The sequence below is a fragment of the Mesocricetus auratus genome, unplaced genomic scaffold, assembly GCF_017639785.1.
Source record: "Mesocricetus auratus isolate SY011 unplaced genomic scaffold, BCM_Maur_2.0 Super-Scaffold_100676, whole genome shotgun sequence".
Classification (NCBI taxonomy): domain Eukaryota; kingdom Metazoa; phylum Chordata; class Mammalia; order Rodentia; family Cricetidae; genus Mesocricetus; species Mesocricetus auratus.
In genome coordinates this window covers 82,983,492-83,001,727 of record NW_024429266.1, presented here as the reverse complement: position 1 = coordinate 83,001,727, position 18,236 = coordinate 82,983,492, and the positions used below count along the sequence as shown (strand labels likewise).

The window sequence follows — 18,236 nt, the reverse complement described above, 5'->3', positions numbered from 1 at the left end:
ACTTTATGTAGGGGTATTGAAACATGCTCAGTTTTCAACATGTTCAATTCAAATGTTGGGTTATGGAAAATATATCATAGGGGAAGGATAGAGAATACAATGGACAAAATGGGAGGAAAGCAGAGCAAGGGAATAAGGGAAAGAAGGAAGGGGGAAGGAGAGAAAGAAAAAATGGAAGGACGGAAGGACAGACAGGGAAAGGAGAGAGGGAAAACAATGAAAGGAAGTAGGAATGAAGGAAGTACTGAAAGAGAAGTTGTACAGAGAACAAGAGATATAAGAAATATTTCAGCACAGGGTAGGGGGCATGGGATCTATTCTATTCTAGAAAACGTGGTCTCTACTATTTTAAGTTGGGTACTTGACAGTTGGTTGAAAGATAAAGGAATTGTATTTTCATAAGTATTTTGAAATCACTGACTAAAATATCATGTAGATTTAAAATCTTTTTATATAGAAAAGAATCACTAGAGCAGTACTCTGTACTGATCTTCTTTTTCATTAAAATAAGATGCTGTTCTCGGATTCTGAATTTAGCAGCTATTGGTATATGTGTCTCTTGCTACACTCATAAAGGTTTTAGTGTACAATAAAATATATTATAGCTCATCTCTTCTATGGTTGGATGCATTATTTATAATTAACTCTGAAGCATCTTCATGTGTGGAACTCATAATTGGAGATATCTGTTTTTAGTTCACAGGAAACAACTTTTTTCATTTTTAATAGTGGCATTTACCTCCTAGTCTCTTTTTCCAGGGATTTGAATCATTCAGCTGTTTTATTTCAGTACACTCATATGTCAGAACTGTGAGAAGATTCCTTTTTAAAATGATTCATCCTGAAAGCTCATCTGAGAATGCTGAGAACTTAGCTGAATTCCCACAGCATACCTCCAGATGAGTGTATGGTGATGGGGGATGGCATTCTGTAAAAATGTTTTTCTTAGCTGGGTGTTGGTGGTGCACACCTTTAATCCCAACACTCGGGAGGCAGAGGCAGGCAGATCTCTGTGAGTTTGAGGCCAGCCTAGTCTACAGAGCTAATTCCAGGACAGCCTCCAAAGCCACAGAGAAACCCTGTCTCAAAAAAGAAAAAAAAAGTTTCTCTTATTGGTTGAGGAATAAAGCACTGTTGGCCAATAGGGAAGAAAGATAGATGGGTCTAGGAAATGAGGAGGATTTTGGGAATTGTAGGCACAGGTAGACATGATGTAGACCGCAATGGAGTAAGAGGCCTGGACCTTTTGTCTGGTAATTAAGACAGAGCTAGCCATTAAGAAGCCCAAGTCAATGGCCAACAGCTTTATATATATAATATATTATCTCATATGTTATGTGGGGCTGAAGAGGCAGTAGGACCCAAGCAACTGGTGGGAGAGAGTACATGTAACAGTATAGTTCAGAAATAAAAATTCTTCACTATCTAAGCATGGGATTCATTTATCAATGAAGTGAAAATTAGCATACTTGTGACAATAAGTTAGAAAATACAATGATTGGATGAAAACTTTGTCTGACATTAATACTTCCTGATTCTGGTTGCCCTCACATCATAGGGCACTATGCAAACACAAGAAGAAATTACCTTGTCTATCCATAATTTTGTTTTAAGAAATGGTCTGTGTATCTATTATTTTTATGACCACTGATTTCTTGGATCTTCTTGGTAGAAAATTGACGGTGATGTCAGAACTCCCTACTTTCACATAAGAAAGACAGGGTAGTGAGTGTTCTCCAGTTTGGTGCCATGAAGAAAGTCATTCCAACTGTGAGAAGTTATCTGTAAGGAAGGTCTTTGTTTTAGAGTGATTTTAGTAAAGGTGATAAGTTCATTCAAACCAAACTATTAAAAAACCAACTCATTTCAAACCCAGCTCTTACACATGTACTAACTATCCATGACCAGATAGACTCTCATGTAGCAGAAAGGAGTGAGCCAAGTGAGACAGTAATCTATAGAACAAATTATAAACCCACACAGGAAAAAAAGAATATTGTTCCGTTGAAATAGTTTCATTTTGGAAACTGATAAGTAATTTTAAGATATATACTCTGACTTGAAGAAGAAAAATCCATTCAGGAAAGAATTGCAGCCACTACATGGGGATGATTGGATAGTAGACATTCTGAGGAAGCCACAGAACACACACATTAATAAAGGGCCAAAGCAAAATTTACTTTAGCAATTAGACTTGGACAGAGTTCCAAGTGGAACAAAATGTTACTGCATTTTGCCTATAATTATGCTCTCAAATTAATTCTGCTGGTAAATTTATCATTGCTTTTTACCAAGAAGTCATTCAAACACCTGGCTTTCCCCCTCCCATGAAGACAGCTGTGCATTTTAGCTGATAATAAAGGTTAGGAGCTAAAAAGAATGCAACTAATCCCCAACTAGGGATGAAGTTTTCAGCTGTGAAGCTTGACAGCTCCTTGTATTATTATGATCAAGTTATTGGCCAGACAGTCAGTTGGCCTATGTCCAAGTGTAATCTAAGCTCTGTGGAAATTGCTCAAGTGAGTACAACAGGAACACAGCCCAGTCTGTTTTGCAATTGAATTCCGAGCTTCAAATTACACACACATATGTGATGGCGTGACAGTAATCACATCTATACAGTTTTTTTAATTATAGTTCTTTTTATTGATTTTTTAAAATTTAAACTAGAAACAAGCCAATTGGCTTCACATGCCAATCCCAGCTCCCTCTCCCTCCCCTTCTCCCCTGCGCCCTCACTAGGCCTCCTAGCCCCCCTCCTGATCCCCACTCTATCCCCAGGGAGGGTGAGGCCCTCCATGGGGAGATCTCCAGAGTCTGTCATTTCATCCAGGGCAGGGCCTAGACCCTCCCCAAAGAGTCCAGGCTGAGAGAATATCCCTCATTGTGGGATGGGCACCCAAAGTCCATTTGTATGCCAGTAATAAATACTACCAAGGTTCCATAGATTGCTTAGGCCTCTTCACTGACACCCACATTCAGGGTGTCTGGATCAGTCTTATGCTGTCCTTCCAGTCATCAGTCTGGGGTCCAAGATCTCCCCCTTGTTCAGGTCAATGGTTTCTGTGGTTCTTGACACCTTGACACCTTTGCTCATCAGTCCTCCCTTTCTGCCACTGGATTCCAGGAGTTCATCTCAGTGTTTAGCTGTGGATATCTGCCTCTGCTTTCATCAGTCACTGGATGAAGGTTCTGTTTCCCAGACTCTCTGGCAGTGGGATTGTATGCTGGCACTCCCCAGATCTATGTCTAAAATCCATATATGAGAGAGTACATGCCATGTTTCTCTTTTTGTGACTGGGTTACCTCACTCAGGATGGTTTCCTCTAGTGCCATCCATTTCCCTGCGAATTTCAAGATTCCATTGTTTTTTTCTGCTGAGTAATACTCCATTGTGTAAATGTACCACATTTTCTCTATCCACTTTTCAGTTGAGGGGCATCTAGGTTGCTTCCAGGTTCTGGCTATTACAATAATGCTGCTATGAACATAGTGGAGCAGATGCCCTTGTTGTATGAATTTGCCTCATTTGGATACATGCCTAAGAGTGGAATTGCTGGGTCTTGTGGTAGACTGATTCCCATTTTCCTGAGGAATCTCCATACTAATTTCCAAAGTATTGTATGAGTCGGCACTCCTACCAGCATTGGGAGTGTTCCTCTTTCTTCACATTCTCTCCAGCATAAACTGTCATTGGTGTTTTTGGTTTTAGCCATTCTGATAAGAGTAAGATGGTATCTCAGAGTTGTTTTGATTTGCATTTCCGGGATGGCTAGGGATGTTGGGCAGTTTTTACTGATTGCTGATTCCTATTTCTTTCATAAGATTCCCTCATGTCAGTTGTCCCATATTTCCTCCTATTTATACGGAAGCAGAAATTTTGTGTCATCAGAGCTGACTGTTGAAATAGTTCCCAGTATATTAATCTGGATATTTTAATTTTTTTCCATGACAGCAGTCTCAGCCAGTGTGCGTGGGGTTTCAAAAGAAGTGCTTATGCGGTCCTTTCATAGTTCTTAAGGGTAACTGATCATTCCAGTCCTTCCGCTGTCTTCACCCATCCCATGCCCCAAGACTATTTATTTCTGAGTGTTTGTAACTATAACTCCTTTCTGCCACATTTAGTTGTTTTAAAGTTGTCTTTGTCAAATAACCAGAGAGTCACACAAACACCAGCCCAGGCAGCTCCTCAATAAAAGGGCTGCCAAACTTGCACCAAATGGAGTATGGTTGTTCCTAGAGGGGCTGGCAGGCTGAAGGGTTACAGGCAGGAGCCCCTGCAGTGCCGGGTTGCCCCCTGCCAGTCGTCCTGCTCAGGGTCTTCTCCAGGGCCTCACCCTTTTCTGCAACACAGTGCTCAGGCTGGCAGGCCTGCCCCGCCCCGCCCCCGCCCCGCCCCAGACACGCCCCTCCGGTTCAGGCCCCGCCCCCTGTCCTGGTCAACCTCGCTCCCGCCCCGCCCCAGACACGCCCCTCCGGATCAGACCCCGCCCCCGGTCCTGGACCACCTCGCTCCCGCCCCGCCCCAGACACGCCCCTCCAGATCGGGCCCCGCCCCCGGTCCTGGACCACCTCGCTCCCGCCCCGCCCCAGACACGCCCCTCCGGATCAGGCCCCGCCCACGCCTTCCGTTCCTTGTCGCCTTTTCTCGCCCTCCGCCTGATAGGGAACCGCAGCTACCTCGGCCGAGCGCGGGCTCGCGCGACATCCGGGCCTTGGGTCGCGCCGCGCAGCTGAAGAAAACGCTCGTGAGCGAGCGCCCGCCGCCCGCGGGTTGCTTTTCCACCACCGGAGCCGCCCCTGCGAGCGATCGCCCGGCGTTCCTCGAGGGCGGGCGTGTCTGGGCGCGGAGACCGGCCCTGAGGAGACTCCCTACCCAGAGGCGACCCTAGCGCTTGGGAGACCCCGGAGCTCAGGAGACTCGGGAGCTGAGGAGACCCCGGCGCTGAGGAGACCCCGGAGCTGAGGAGACCCCGGAGCTGAGGAGACCCCGGAGCTGAGGAGACCCCGGCGCTGAGGAGCTGAGGAGACCCCGGAGCTGAGGAGACCCCGGAGCTGAGGAGACCCCGGCGCTGAGGAGACCCCGGCGCTGAGGAGACCCCGGCGCTGAGGAGACCCCGGCGCTGAGGAGACCCCGGCGCTGAGGAGACCCCGGCGCTGAGGAGACCCCCGGAGCTGACGAGAGCCTGCGCATTGGAGACCTCGCCCGGCTGCTGCCAGTGCAGCCCCGCGTCGCCTACGGCGCTGTTGGTCTCCTCAGGCCCGTTTCCCGAGAGAACAGCAGTGTCTTGAACCCCTGCCTGCCCCCGTGTGGGTGCCCAGCTCAGCCTGTAGACCCTGGCTCAGGCGCGGGCGTCTTGAGGTAAGCCGTCATCGCAGCCACAGGTCAGGAAGTGGGGGAGCTGAGCAGAAGGGCGATGCGTTCTGAAGACGCGAAGTAAAATATGCAACAGGCGAGGCAGGTTAGGAAACTACTGGAAGCGTTGGCTTCCTACGGAAAGGAGACTTGTCCAAGACTGAAACTTAGGTTCTTCCAAATCCAAGACGGGCAAAGGAGAGGCCTGTTCCTTCACCCCGAGTCTGAGCGCCCTCTGGTGCCTCGTGGTGAGGATGTTGAAGGCAGCTACAGGTGAGCAACTGAGCCAATGTTTCCTTTTCTTAGCCTCCTCCAACCCTAGCAGTTGTAATTTGTCTTCAGAAAAATGACTTGTCTCGTGAAGACACTTTCTGATTCCATAAAAGCTAAACTTCGAACTATAATTTGGAAGGGCCCTTATGACTTTTACGTTTTATAACCAAAGTAATAAGCATATTTTATTTATTTTTATGATGGTGACATGTCAATAGCAACATGTTTTCAGAGCTAAAGTAAACAACACATTGAGATAGAAATTATGTCTTGTAGTTGCTTCTTCTCAGCTCCTATTAACTGGGATCCAAATACGTGAAAATATGGGGGAAAACATGAGAAAGTTAGATTGCAAATAATATCAGATGTTACTGTGATTCTCACATTTTTATCAAATGACATGAACTATTTAAATCATCAATCTTAATTCTCAGGATACCTGTGGCCTTAGAAATTTGCTTTGTTTTTGTTTTTTGTTTTCCACCCAGAGAGGAGTGACATGAAAAAAGAATAGAAAACAGTCGTCAGTGTTGCTGAAAGGGGAATTTTCTTTCCCAGTTGGTGCTTATGATTTGAAGAGGAACACCTAGAGTTTGAAGAGCTTAGCTTCTTCTAGAGGTACAGATAAACTTGATAAAAGGAAGATTTGGAGATACTTTAAAAAGGTGTTTGAAGGCAGAAATTTCAATCATGTTTGTCAACCATGTAAGACTTTGAACATTGTTCTAAATATTTTCCTCCCCAAAATGGAAGAAGAAACAATTTACAAACCCTGATGCCTGAGACTCTGAGAGAAATAATAATGAAGTTTGCTCACCCTGAGAATGACAATACTTTATCATCTTGTTTTGGGGAACAAACAGAAACATGCCATGTATGTATGGTGAGTTAATCACTAAGGATGGTTCCTTGTGCTAAATGCTACAAATGACTTTATTTAAATTTTGGAATTTTTTTCCTCATGATTTTATATGTTAAATTAGATTTACATAAAGGAAATAAATGCTGGATTCATTCTTTTTTTTATTTGACTGCGCTGCTGTTTTCTGTGCATTATGGAGACATTGGAGGCATTCATATTCCTTGAAGTTTTATTTTATTGGAAGCAAAACTGTGCCAGGGACACAGAGATGTGATGTGAGTTTTCGTTTCATAGCAACTTTCCTTTCTTTGAATGGGTTGAATGCCACTGGATTTCACAGCCTATGAGGTATAAAGTCATTTATCTAGAGCTTTAATATATAATTTATATTAACCAGATAAGAAACATTAAACATTGTTTAACATGTATGCCTAAGGAAAAGATCTTCCCGATGGATCATGGCGTTAATGTTTACAGGATATTTCCTATTTTTCACATTGATGATTTTTATTTTTTCTACCTGTGAAGAATCTCTGAGCAATTACTCTGGATGGGCAGTTTTCACAGATGATATGGAACAGTTTAAGAATCAGAAAGTACAAGATTTCAGACTCAACCAAAAACTTCATCCAAGTTTGTATTTTGATGCTGGCGATATACAAACAATGAGGCAAAAATCTCGTACAAGCCATTTACATCTTTTTAGAGCTATCAGAAATGCAGTAACAATTATGCTGTCCAATCCAACATACTACCTACCTCCACCAAAGCATGCTGATTTTGCTGCCAAGTGGAATGAAATATATGGTAATAATCTTCCTCCTTTAGCACTATATTGTTTATTATGCCCAGAAGACAAAGTTGCCTTTGAATTTGTCTTGGAATACATGGACAGGATGGTTAGCTACAAAGACTGGCTAGTTGAGAATGCACCAGGGGATGAGGTTCCACTTGGCCATTCTTTAACAGGCTTTGCCACTGCTTTTGACTTTTTATATAACCTGTTAGGTAGTCAGCGAAAACAAAAATACCTAGAAAAAATACAGATTGTTACTGAGGAAATGTATGAATATTCCAAGATTCGCTCATGGGGCAAGCAACTTCTTCACAACCACCAAGCTACAAATATGATAGCATTACTCATAGGGGCCTTGGTTACTGGAGTAGATAAAGGATCTAAAGCAAACATATGGAAACAAGATGTTGTTGATGTGATGGAAAAGACTATGTTTCTCTTGAATCATATTGTGGATGGCTCTTTGGATGAAGGTGTGGCCTATGGAAGCTATACCTCAAAGTCAGTTACACAGTATGTTTTCTTGGCACAACGCCATTTTAACATCAACAACTTGGATAATAACTGGTTAAAAATGCACTTTTGGTTTTATTATGCTACGCTTTTGCCAGGTTATCAAAGAACTGTAGGTGTAGCAGATTCTAATTATAATTGGTTTTATGGTCCAGAGAGCCAGCTAGTTTTCTTGGATAAGTTCATTTTAAGGAATGGAGCTGGAAATTGGTTAGCACAGCAAATTAGAAAGCATCGACCTAAGGATGGACCAATGGTTCCTTCCACTGCCCAAAGGTGGAGTACTCTTCATACTGAATACATTTGGTATGATCCAACTCTCACCCCACAACCTCCTGTTGACTTTGGCACAGCTAAAATGCACACATTTCCTAACTGGGGTCTTGTGACTTATGGGGCTGGACTGCCAAATACACAGACCAATACCTTTGTGTCTTTTAAATCTGGGAAACTGGGAGGACGAGCTGTTTATGACATAGTTCACTTTCAGCCATATTCTTGGATTGATGGATGGAGAAGCTTTAACCCAGGGCATGAACATCCAGATCAAAATTCATTTACTTTTGCCCCCAATGGGCAAGTATTTGTTTCTGAGGCTCTTTATGGACCAAAGTTCAGCCACCTTAACAATGTATTGGTGTTTGCCCCGTCACCATCAAGCCAGTGTAATAAGCCTTGGGAAGGTCAGCTGGGAGAGTGTGCACAGTGGCTTAAGTGGACTGGTGAAGAGGTTGGTGATGCAGCTGGGGAAGTCATTACTGCTTCACAACATGGAGAAATGATGTTTGTGAGTGGGGAAGCAGTGTCTGCTTATTCTTCAGCAATGAGACTAAAAAGTGTCTATCGTGCTTTACTTCTCTTAAATTCTCAAACTCTACTTGTTGTTGACCACATTGAAAGGCAGGAAACTTCCCCAATAAATTCTGTCAGTGCCTTCTTTCATAATTTGGATATTGATTTTAAATACGTCCCATACAGGTTTATGAATAGGTATAATGGTGCCATGATGGATGTGTGGGATGCACACTATAAAATGTTTTGGTTTGACCATCATGGCAACACTCCTGCAGCTAATATACAGGAAGCAGAACAAGCTGCTGAATTTAAGAAAAGGTGGACTCAGTTTGTTAATGTTACATTTCATATGGAATCTACAATCACAAGAATTGCTTATGTATTTTATGGACCGTATATCAATGTTTCAAGCTGCAGATTTATTGATAGCTCCAGTTCTGGACTTCAGATTTCTTTAAATGTCAACAATACTGAACATAGTGTTTCTGTTGTAACTGACTATCAAAACCTGAAGAGCAGATTCGATTACCTGGGATTTGGAGGTTTTGCCAGTGTGGCTAATCAAGGTCAAATAACCCGATTTGGTTTGGGGACTCAAACATTAGTAAACCCTGTAAGACATGATACAGTTATTTTTCCTTTTGGGTTTAAATTTAATATAGCAGTTGGATTCATTTTGTGTATTAGTTTGGTAATTTTAACTTTTCAGTGGTGGTTCTACCTTTCTTTTAGAAAGCTAATGCGCTGTGTATTAATACTTGTTATTGCTTTGTGGTTTATTGAGCTTCTGGATGTATGGAGCACTTGCACTCAGCCCATCTGTGCAAAATGGACAAGGACTGAAACCAAGGCAAATGAAAAGACCATAATTTCTGAAGGGAAGCATGTAGATCTGCCTGATGTTGTTATTACTTCACTCCCTGGTTCAGGAGCTGAAATTCTGAAACAGCTTTTTTTCAACAGTAGTGATTTTCTGTATATCAGAATCCCTACAGCCTACATTGATATTCCTGAAACTGAATTTGAAATTGACTCATTTGTGGATGCTTGTGAATGGAAAGTATCAGATATCCACTCTGGGCATTTTCATCTTCTAAGAGGGTGGCTGCTATCTTTGGTCCAGGACACAAAACTTCACTTGCAAAACATTCATCTACATGAAACCAGTAGGAATAAACTGGCCCAATATTTTGCAGCTAATAAGGACAAAAAACGAAAATTGAAAAGGAGAGAGTCTTTGCAAGAGCAAAGAAGTAGAATGAAAGGACCTTTTGATAGAGATGCTGAATATATTAGGGCTTTGAGAAGACACCTAGTTTATTACCCAAGTGCTCGTCCTGTGCTCAGTTTAAGTAGTGGTAGTTGGACATTGAAGCTTCATTTTTTTCAGGAAGTTTTAGGAACTTCGATGCGGGCATTGTACATAATAAGAGACCCTCGAGCCTGGATCTATTCAATGCTATATGGTAGTAAACCAAGTCTTTATTCTTTGAAAAATGTACCAGAACACTTAGCAAAATTGTTTAGAATACAGGAAGGTAAAAGCAAATGTAGCTTAAATTCAGGCTATGCTTTTGAGTACGAATCATTGAAGAAAGAATTAGAGACATCCCAATCAAATACTGTCTCCTTACTCTCTCATCTGTGGCTAGCAAACACTGCAGCAGCTTTGAGAATAAATACAGATTTGCTGCCTACCAGCTACCAGCTGGTCAAGTTTGAAGACATTGTTCATTTTCCTCAGAAGACCACTGAAAGGATTTTTGCATTCCTTGGAATTCCTTTGTCTCCTGCTAGTTTAAACCAAATACTATTTGCTACTTCCACAAACCTTTTTTATCTTCCTTATGAGGGAGAAATATCACCATCTAATACTAATATCTGGAAACAAAATTTGCCTAGAGATGAAATTAAACTAATTGAAAATATCTGTTGGACACTGATGGATCGTCTAGGATATCCAAAGTTTATGGACTAAATGCTGCAGGTCGGCAAAAAATTGCACTAATGTGTCCCAATCTACTTTGTGGATATTAACTAGATAACTTTGTTTATTCTTCTACATGTGTGTATGTGTGTGTGTATGTGTGGAGAGAGAGTGTGTGTGTTCTGTCTGTTATTTGCACAGAGAGATACTTTTAAAAATAGGCATCATATTTGGCCTAACAAGATTTATTTTTATGTTATCACTTTCCTTGCCTTGGTTTCTGAATTTTTTTTCTGCTTAAATGTTTGTGCTACAGAGGTATATATTATGAGGGTCTTGGAAGATGGGAAGATTTTATTGGACATTAACTTGCCTTCTTTGGTAACTGTGCTAATCTATCTTGGAACCTCAAACACTACAAAAGGCCTTGCAATTGCTGCTTTACCGAGTCATCTCTTGCTCTTAAGATGGACTACAAAGGTTCTTTATCTTTGGAAAGGTCTTCTAACAGTTCTGTTGCACAAAGAAAAATTAAATAAAAAAATCAATTTCTTTGACTTTGTACAGTGTTCACTGAAATCACTGGGGAAATGATAAACGTTTCTATTAGAACTTTTAGAAAATATCATTGAAAATATAAAGGCTTCCTTTTCTTTTTCTTACTCAAGTTGATGGTGAAATTTTGGAAATGCTGCTCTCTTCAAAAGCTCTCATTTGCCTCCCTGAGGCTACTGCTGTTCACCATTACACCATACCTAACTATCTTGCCTTTCTGTCATTGTCAACAAAACAGTCAGTAGTTAGTAACTACAAAACTCCTAGCTTTGGAAGTCCCAACAACACCTTCCCTTGATGATTAATTTTGTGTTAAAGACTGACAAAGACTTTTAATCAGATTTAATTTTGTGGCAACACTACTCTATGACTCAAAGAAAGGAGCATCAATCTGCTGCCAGTGGTCATTTTCTGTTATTGTGGGTGAGTATGGGGTGGGGTGGTGGTAATGGCAATATGTCGGGGCTGGAAACAGAATTAGAAAGCTGCCTGACTTACTGTGTATCCTCTGAGTGAATTTACAGGCTGCCAGTGTCTGCCAAAGCTGTACTCAGTTGAGAGATGATGTCAGAGGCATCTGTTCCCTTCACCATCTGCATCTTATTATAAATATAGTGAGCATAAAATGTGGTTTGTTTGATTTGGTAGTTACTGAAATAAAAAAAATGCTATGCTTTTATAAGCCAGTGGAGTAATTACAGTGTGTTGGGTGAACATTATCAGGCAGCATTGGGATTTGATGAGAATCTATGCAGATTGCCTTTTTCTTCCTGATGTTTCAAATTAGTTTCTTCAAGTTCTCTAGTCTATAGACTCTGTCACTTTGACCTAGATAAGAATAATTCTCTCTCAGTAGTTTGTTATTATATCTAAATGATGTAATTTTATCAGAGTGATAAAGTTGTGGATACGTTACATTCCAGCTGAATCTAACTTAACTGTGTTTTCTTTTCCTCTATTATGGGATGAGTGGAGACTGTTACATGTCCTCTACATTTGTTCTTCCCTCTAGGACTTGTAATTTTCCCCTTATGCTAAAATGAATAGAAATTAATATAGATAGAAGGCTCAAATCTACATTTTTATTTTGAAGGAGGATTGCTCTATCTTAGGTTTGTCAGCAAACATAAAATTGCTATATGGATGATAACATTATTTCCATTATTGGTCAGACTCCTCTTTGCATTCAATTTTCAGAATATGATCTTAAGTTAGACCAAGTAGGAAATCTCTGGTATGGAAGAGCAGTACATCATATCAAAGTAAGAATTAGGAATGGGTATAGGCACACAGAAGACAGTGAGAGCTACTTATGCCTTTCTTTGAATAATGTACAGAAATACACGCATATGCAGAAGGTGGAGGAAAAGGGAAGAAGAGACTTTGAAAATAAATGGAGTAATTTTGAGAAGGGCTATGGGATTGTTTTACTGATAAATCACAGTGAAACATACCTTTTAGCTACGTTTAACAATTAAAAACTAAACTTTCTCACGTCAGAGGAAATATGAGACATCACCCATTTTCTTAGTTATTCCCATAATGGAGTTCTGAAGAAGTCTTTGTAGATACCCCCAGAGGAATATTGTGTAAAGGAAAATGATCTGCTGCATTTGCCTGTATATACTCATGCCTAAGCCCTGCCGCCTTAGAATTTGAGTGCTTAAGGTGAATGGCACTCCTGGCACATACTAGTTTTGAATACCTTCTGAACTTTATTACCGACATGCAAATAGGATTATCATATTTTAGTGTTTATGAATAATAAGAGCCTCTTTAAATGGACTATCTGCAAAAGCTGTTTATCAGCAACCTAAAAATTAAGCTTAACTGGCAAAACTCATTAAAAATAGCAATGGTTTATTGAGAAATTTGGTCATCAGCAGACAAAGTAGGGAAACAGTGATAATGCAGTTTTCAAACATGTCCAACAAGATGAATAGAAAATAACCCATCCTAAAGCTAAACTTCATTTAGAGTTAAATTTTTTGCAAAGCCTACTTGTTAAATTTATGAATATGTTTAAATAGATAATGTTTATCAAGATGACACAATGGCATGTGCATACCAGACCTTTATTATACAAAGTAACACATTTGGTTTCTTTAGACAAGCATAAGAACTAACTGCTTCATAATAATGAAACAATCTTTTATCAAGTTTTGAGAGATGTCAGGACCTGTCAGGCTACCCTCTGCAAATGTCTTTAAAGAAACATTTTTGTTTCCTTCACACACTAGCATGCCTTAAATATTCCACATTATGTCATGTTATAATCTTGTTGACTGAATTTTCAATTGATAATATTGATTAGAAAATTTTGTGCATCATGATATATACACATTCCTGAGGTATGAAACCTGTCATTTAGTTTGGAGTAGCATGCTGCAGTTTTACATACAATCTTTGTTCACAATGATGAAGAACAATGCAGAAGAAACTGACATCCTGATGTGAGGATGTTTAATACTCTAAACCATATCATGGCCTTGAATATTGAACCATTTCCTGTTGATTTATTTTGGCTAAATTATGTAATATTTCTATTTTATATTATTTTACCAGGAAAAGATCCAAATAATTGGAAAGATATAAATGACTTAAATTTTGATAACAAGCAATTTGTAGATTTGTAACATTCTTATCCTTGATATTTGTGCTATACAATTATGTAGGTTTATGTTGTATTGAACTGAAGTAATGTGTTTGGTTTATTCAATTTTCAAAGTATTTTCAATGAGGTCTGTAGACAGGAATTTCTGCTTTTTTCCACGTCTTTTTGATGTTTCCTATATTTTTCCAGTCATTCAAGAAAGAATACAGACCAAAGACTATAAATAGGACTCCCCAACTGATATAAAAATGAAGAGTTAAAGGCAATTTTGCTGTGATGGGAATAATTTTGTCATTCAACTCTTTAGTTCTTTGGGACTATGGCATTGGCATTTTGTGTGCCACTACATGAGTACAACTTGGAGAATACAAGCATGTTTACTATTGATACATTTTTCTACAATTTCACCTAATAGATGTGGAGTCCACCTTCAGTGATGGGCAACCCCCCCTTCTGGTCTGCTAACTTTATTCTAAGACTTGGCTCTATAGTCTTAAATAATAAGGATTTATCTGTGATGCTCATGTGTGCTGTACACCCAACTCCCACCCCGTGGTAAGTTTTCATTCAGGAATAATAACTAAGAAAAAAAATTTAATTCATATTTTTTTGTTTTAACTTTTTACACATGTCACTCTCAGTTCCCTCTCCCTCCTCTCCTCCCCCAACCCCCAATCCTCCCAATCCCTCACTCCCACTCCATCCCCCCTCCATTCTCACTCTATCCCCACCCCACTCCCCAGGGAGGACAAGGACTTCCATGAGGGATTTTCAGAGTCTGTCACATCATCCCAAGCAGGGCCTAGGTCCTCCCCCATGTGTCCAGGCTGAGAGAGCATCCCTCCACGTGGAATGGGTTCCCAGAGTCCATCTGTATGCCAGAAATAAATACTGCTCTACTCTCCAAGGTTCCCACAGATTGCTTAGGCCTCCTCTCTGACACCTCTCAGTGGGGTGGGGATGGCCAGTATCTGGATCAGTCCCATGCTGGCTCCTCAGTCATCAGTCTGGGGTCCATGTGAAAAAAATTCTTGAAGTTACTTTAGGCACTCTAATTGGTACACCAAAGAACAGTCACACTGAAGACTTTAGCTTAAGTATTATGACTTGGCATATAAATATAAAGTCATTGGGTTTTCATATATAACATATATACAACCCTTACAATTCTCTGTAGTGCTTATATTACATATAATTTTGAAATTCATGTCAGGTGATTTGCTTAAATTAAATTGAAATTTATAAGTGTTTTATTCAAATACTGACATAGGCAGTTTTTCCGTTGCTAGAGTTTATATTTCAGTCACTTGAACAAAAACATTAGTACTTATTTAAACCTCCTGTACAACTAATTTAACATATAATAATGGTTCAAAGATTTAATATCAAGAAATTCTTGAAGAAGAAAAATGCTGAGAGAGGACAGGGGTTGAGAGGAGAAAGAAATTTGTAGTGATAGCAGTGTAAAGGATTTCTTAATTCATTTTCCTCTCCTTTCTTTAATACCCTCACAACCATAAGTGCCTCCAGATAGCCAGAATACCCAGCACTAAGTCTCATCCCTGGGGATGTAATGTGAAAACTCTGTCATAGAACTTGCACCCTTGGAGCTGACCATCTTATTGGGACTTTTAAAGTTCCTCTCTTAAAAGAGCCAATACTAAATTGAAGTATATGGTTCTTTCAATTCTGTGACTAACAGTTGACCTAATATATGCAAATGAGTTTTTTAATTAAGAAAATGTTTTACACTTATTTTCTCTTTTGTGCACAATGCTAGAAGGAAAAAGAAAAAAAAACGAGAATGAGGGGATGAAGGAATTCACGAAGTGACAGAAGGAAGGAGGCAGGAAGCATTTAGTGTTTATCCTATTCATGATCACATTATTATTTACACTATTCTAAGTTTTCAAAATACTAGAGTGGATAAAACTTGTAAAAATGTTATAATATGAGCACTTGTTGTTACATTGCAGTTGCTTTCTTATTTAATGCTTAAAATAATTGTGTTTCTCTCTGCCTATTTTGATGTGACTGTCTTAAGTCAGGTGTGTCAGTTCTGATGTTAACTTTCAAATGTCTTAGATTTTCAGGTTCTCTTGAAGTGCTGTATTCTCCCACATGTTGTATTCCTCACTTTTTCAAACCTTATGCCTTATTCCTTATTATTTAAGGAGAAAAAAAAGCTTATGCATGCTAGACAGCCTTGATAGTTTTCCATTTTTGAAAACCAATTCAACTCAGAACACTGTGACTTTCCACACTGGCAAAAACCCCACATAAACTGAATTATCTGAATTGAAGTCTATAAGCTCTAATAAGTAATATTTCACCTGGACATGGCATGGTAGAGATAGTGCTTTAGTCCATATTTTACAATATTAAAATATTACTGTAATATTTTATTGATATTCATTTTTTAAAACATGTTCATTTATTATTATGTATTTTTTAAGGAGATAGGTTTTTTGTAAAATTGTTGAAGTTGTGTGGAAGTTTAAAATATTGCTCATCTTAAGTTAATTGAACTGTATTGATTTTATACTTTGATGTCCTGTATCACAAAACTTGCAGCAATGATGTATTTATATATAAGGAAAAAACTGATACAACCCAAAATAGGAAATTGTATTAACAAGATTCCCATTAAAATATATAAAATATATAGTTAATAGGATCCCACATAAGGAAGATAGTTTTGCCAATTATTTTCAGTCATTAACCTGACTATCCTGCCTAATATTTTGGTATCTAGAATGCAACAGGAGAACAGTTAAAGTGCACACATCTATATTTGCCAAAACAAACTGAAATGTGCACACACTTGCTATTACTTTCTATTTCAAAACATATATATGTATATATATACTATACACATATATGTATATATGTACATATGAGTATATATATACACACACAAACAACAATTTATACATATATATATATATATATATACATACACACACAGCTATTTAAAATATCTCATTGTTGAACACAAGAAAATCAAATAGGTTTGTGAATACATTACTGATCTCAAAAAGCTTCTACAAGGTGGTTCTCTGCATGACTGGAAGAGTATGTTTTCACAAGTTTTGCTTCAATGTTTCCTTCATTTTCCCTAATTTGAAGAAAATTTCAGTGAAACTTTATTCATATAATTAAGCAAGTTTTCTAGCTCTAGTTCCTTAGAATCAGTGGGCATATATTATAAAGTATGAAAATGAATTGTAGTTAATCACCTCCAGTTCTCCAAAGAAGAGAAAGAAAAGGACTGTTTATAATTGATGCATGTGCTCAAAAAGAAGGCAAGCCTATGTGTAATATAATATAATTTTGTCCAATGACAAAATACATAAATATTTTCAAATTATTCGAACATAGAAAATTAAGATATGTATACCAAGTATAATACATTTTATAATTTAGTAAATTATTGATTTTTACAAACATGCGAAATCAAAATTCCATGGCTAATATGTTTATTTTTGTAGTATTGGTTTTTAGACTTCAAACTTCAAGAGATAGCTTGTTCAAAGTTTCCCTTCAGTATAGCTTGACTTTTGAGATTTTCCATGACATTTTATATTTGTTTGTAGTATTGACATGCGATGTTGCCTTCTGTTCCTAGTCTAAGATTTGACTTTACCGTGAGTGTAAGATAATCGTTGTTGAGTATTTTTCCTTTCCCTGACTAGTCATAATCTTTTTGTTTATCTGTTATTTACTTTAATAAAGAAAAATACTTTTACGATTAGACCCAAGTAGGTCTCTATGATCAAATCTGCCTAGGAATAATTTATTGTATTTGTTCCTACATTGTGATGGTATAAGTTATATAAATATAAATATAAATATTTATAATAGTGATTAGTCTGTATACTTTTCAAATCAACAATCTACTTGTCATATAAAGTAAATTGGGGATTGTCTACATTTGTGTTTTCTAGAAAACTATTAATTGAAATAATCTAATATATTGACATATCACTTCAAAATTATCTATAAGACCACATGGACACTGTATTTTATATATGGAAATGTAACACCATATAAATTTATTTGCACTTCAGGGTTTATTTTATTTATCTCCTACTTTTCTGCTTCACTATATTTGAGCGAATTTTATTTTTAAGAAACTGTTCTCTTCATTTTTCACATTTACTTGCCTAAATTTTTTTCACTATGCTTTTGCTGCCTTTCGTTATTTATTTATCTCAAAAACTACTTTTTAAAAACATATCTTTAATATTAAATATCTAGACCTTATTTCTTAATTAGAACTTATAGGTTATATGTCTATCAGATGATTAGCTTATCCTTGTCTTCTCTTTTATTTATTTATTTGATATTGCATTAACTTTAGATTTTACATATTTTTAATATTTTATAAGTTGCTGATAGGTTGTGTTTTGTACTTTTTATAATTACATGTATGGTTCAACCTTTTTGTCAATATCCTACATAAAAACAATAGAGGTATGTATTCGTTTTGCAGTCCTAGGTATTTACAGATATTTTTCGTGTAGATTATCTCTGTCCAGAAGT

The 18,236-nt window shown here is 38.4% G+C and overlaps 1 protein-coding gene across 3 annotated transcripts; it reads left to right on the top strand.

The window, feature by feature from the left end:
- Window positions 1–4,658: 4,658 nt before the first annotated feature.
- Window positions 4,659–11,079, top strand: Dsel (dermatan sulfate epimerase like). 3 transcript variants are annotated; one of them, XM_040738423.1, is made up of 2 exons: window positions 4,659–5,362; window positions 6,122–11,079. In XM_040738423.1, the coding sequence occupies exon 2, from the start codon at window positions 6,950–6,952 to the stop codon at window positions 10,571–10,573; it is 3,624 nt and encodes a 1,207-aa protein (XP_040594357.1). In that variant the 5' UTR covers window positions 4,659–5,362; window positions 6,122–6,949; the 3' UTR covers window positions 10,574–11,079. The 3 variants fall into 3 exon arrangements, with proteins under 3 accessions (XP_040594357.1, XP_012973942.1, XP_040594356.1); XM_013118488.3 differs by having other exon boundaries at window positions 6,118–11,079; XM_040738422.1 differs by lacking the exon at window positions 4,659–5,362 and adding an exon at window positions 5,369–5,629 and having other exon boundaries at window positions 6,118–11,079.
- Window positions 11,080–18,236: the final 7,157 nt, after the last annotated feature.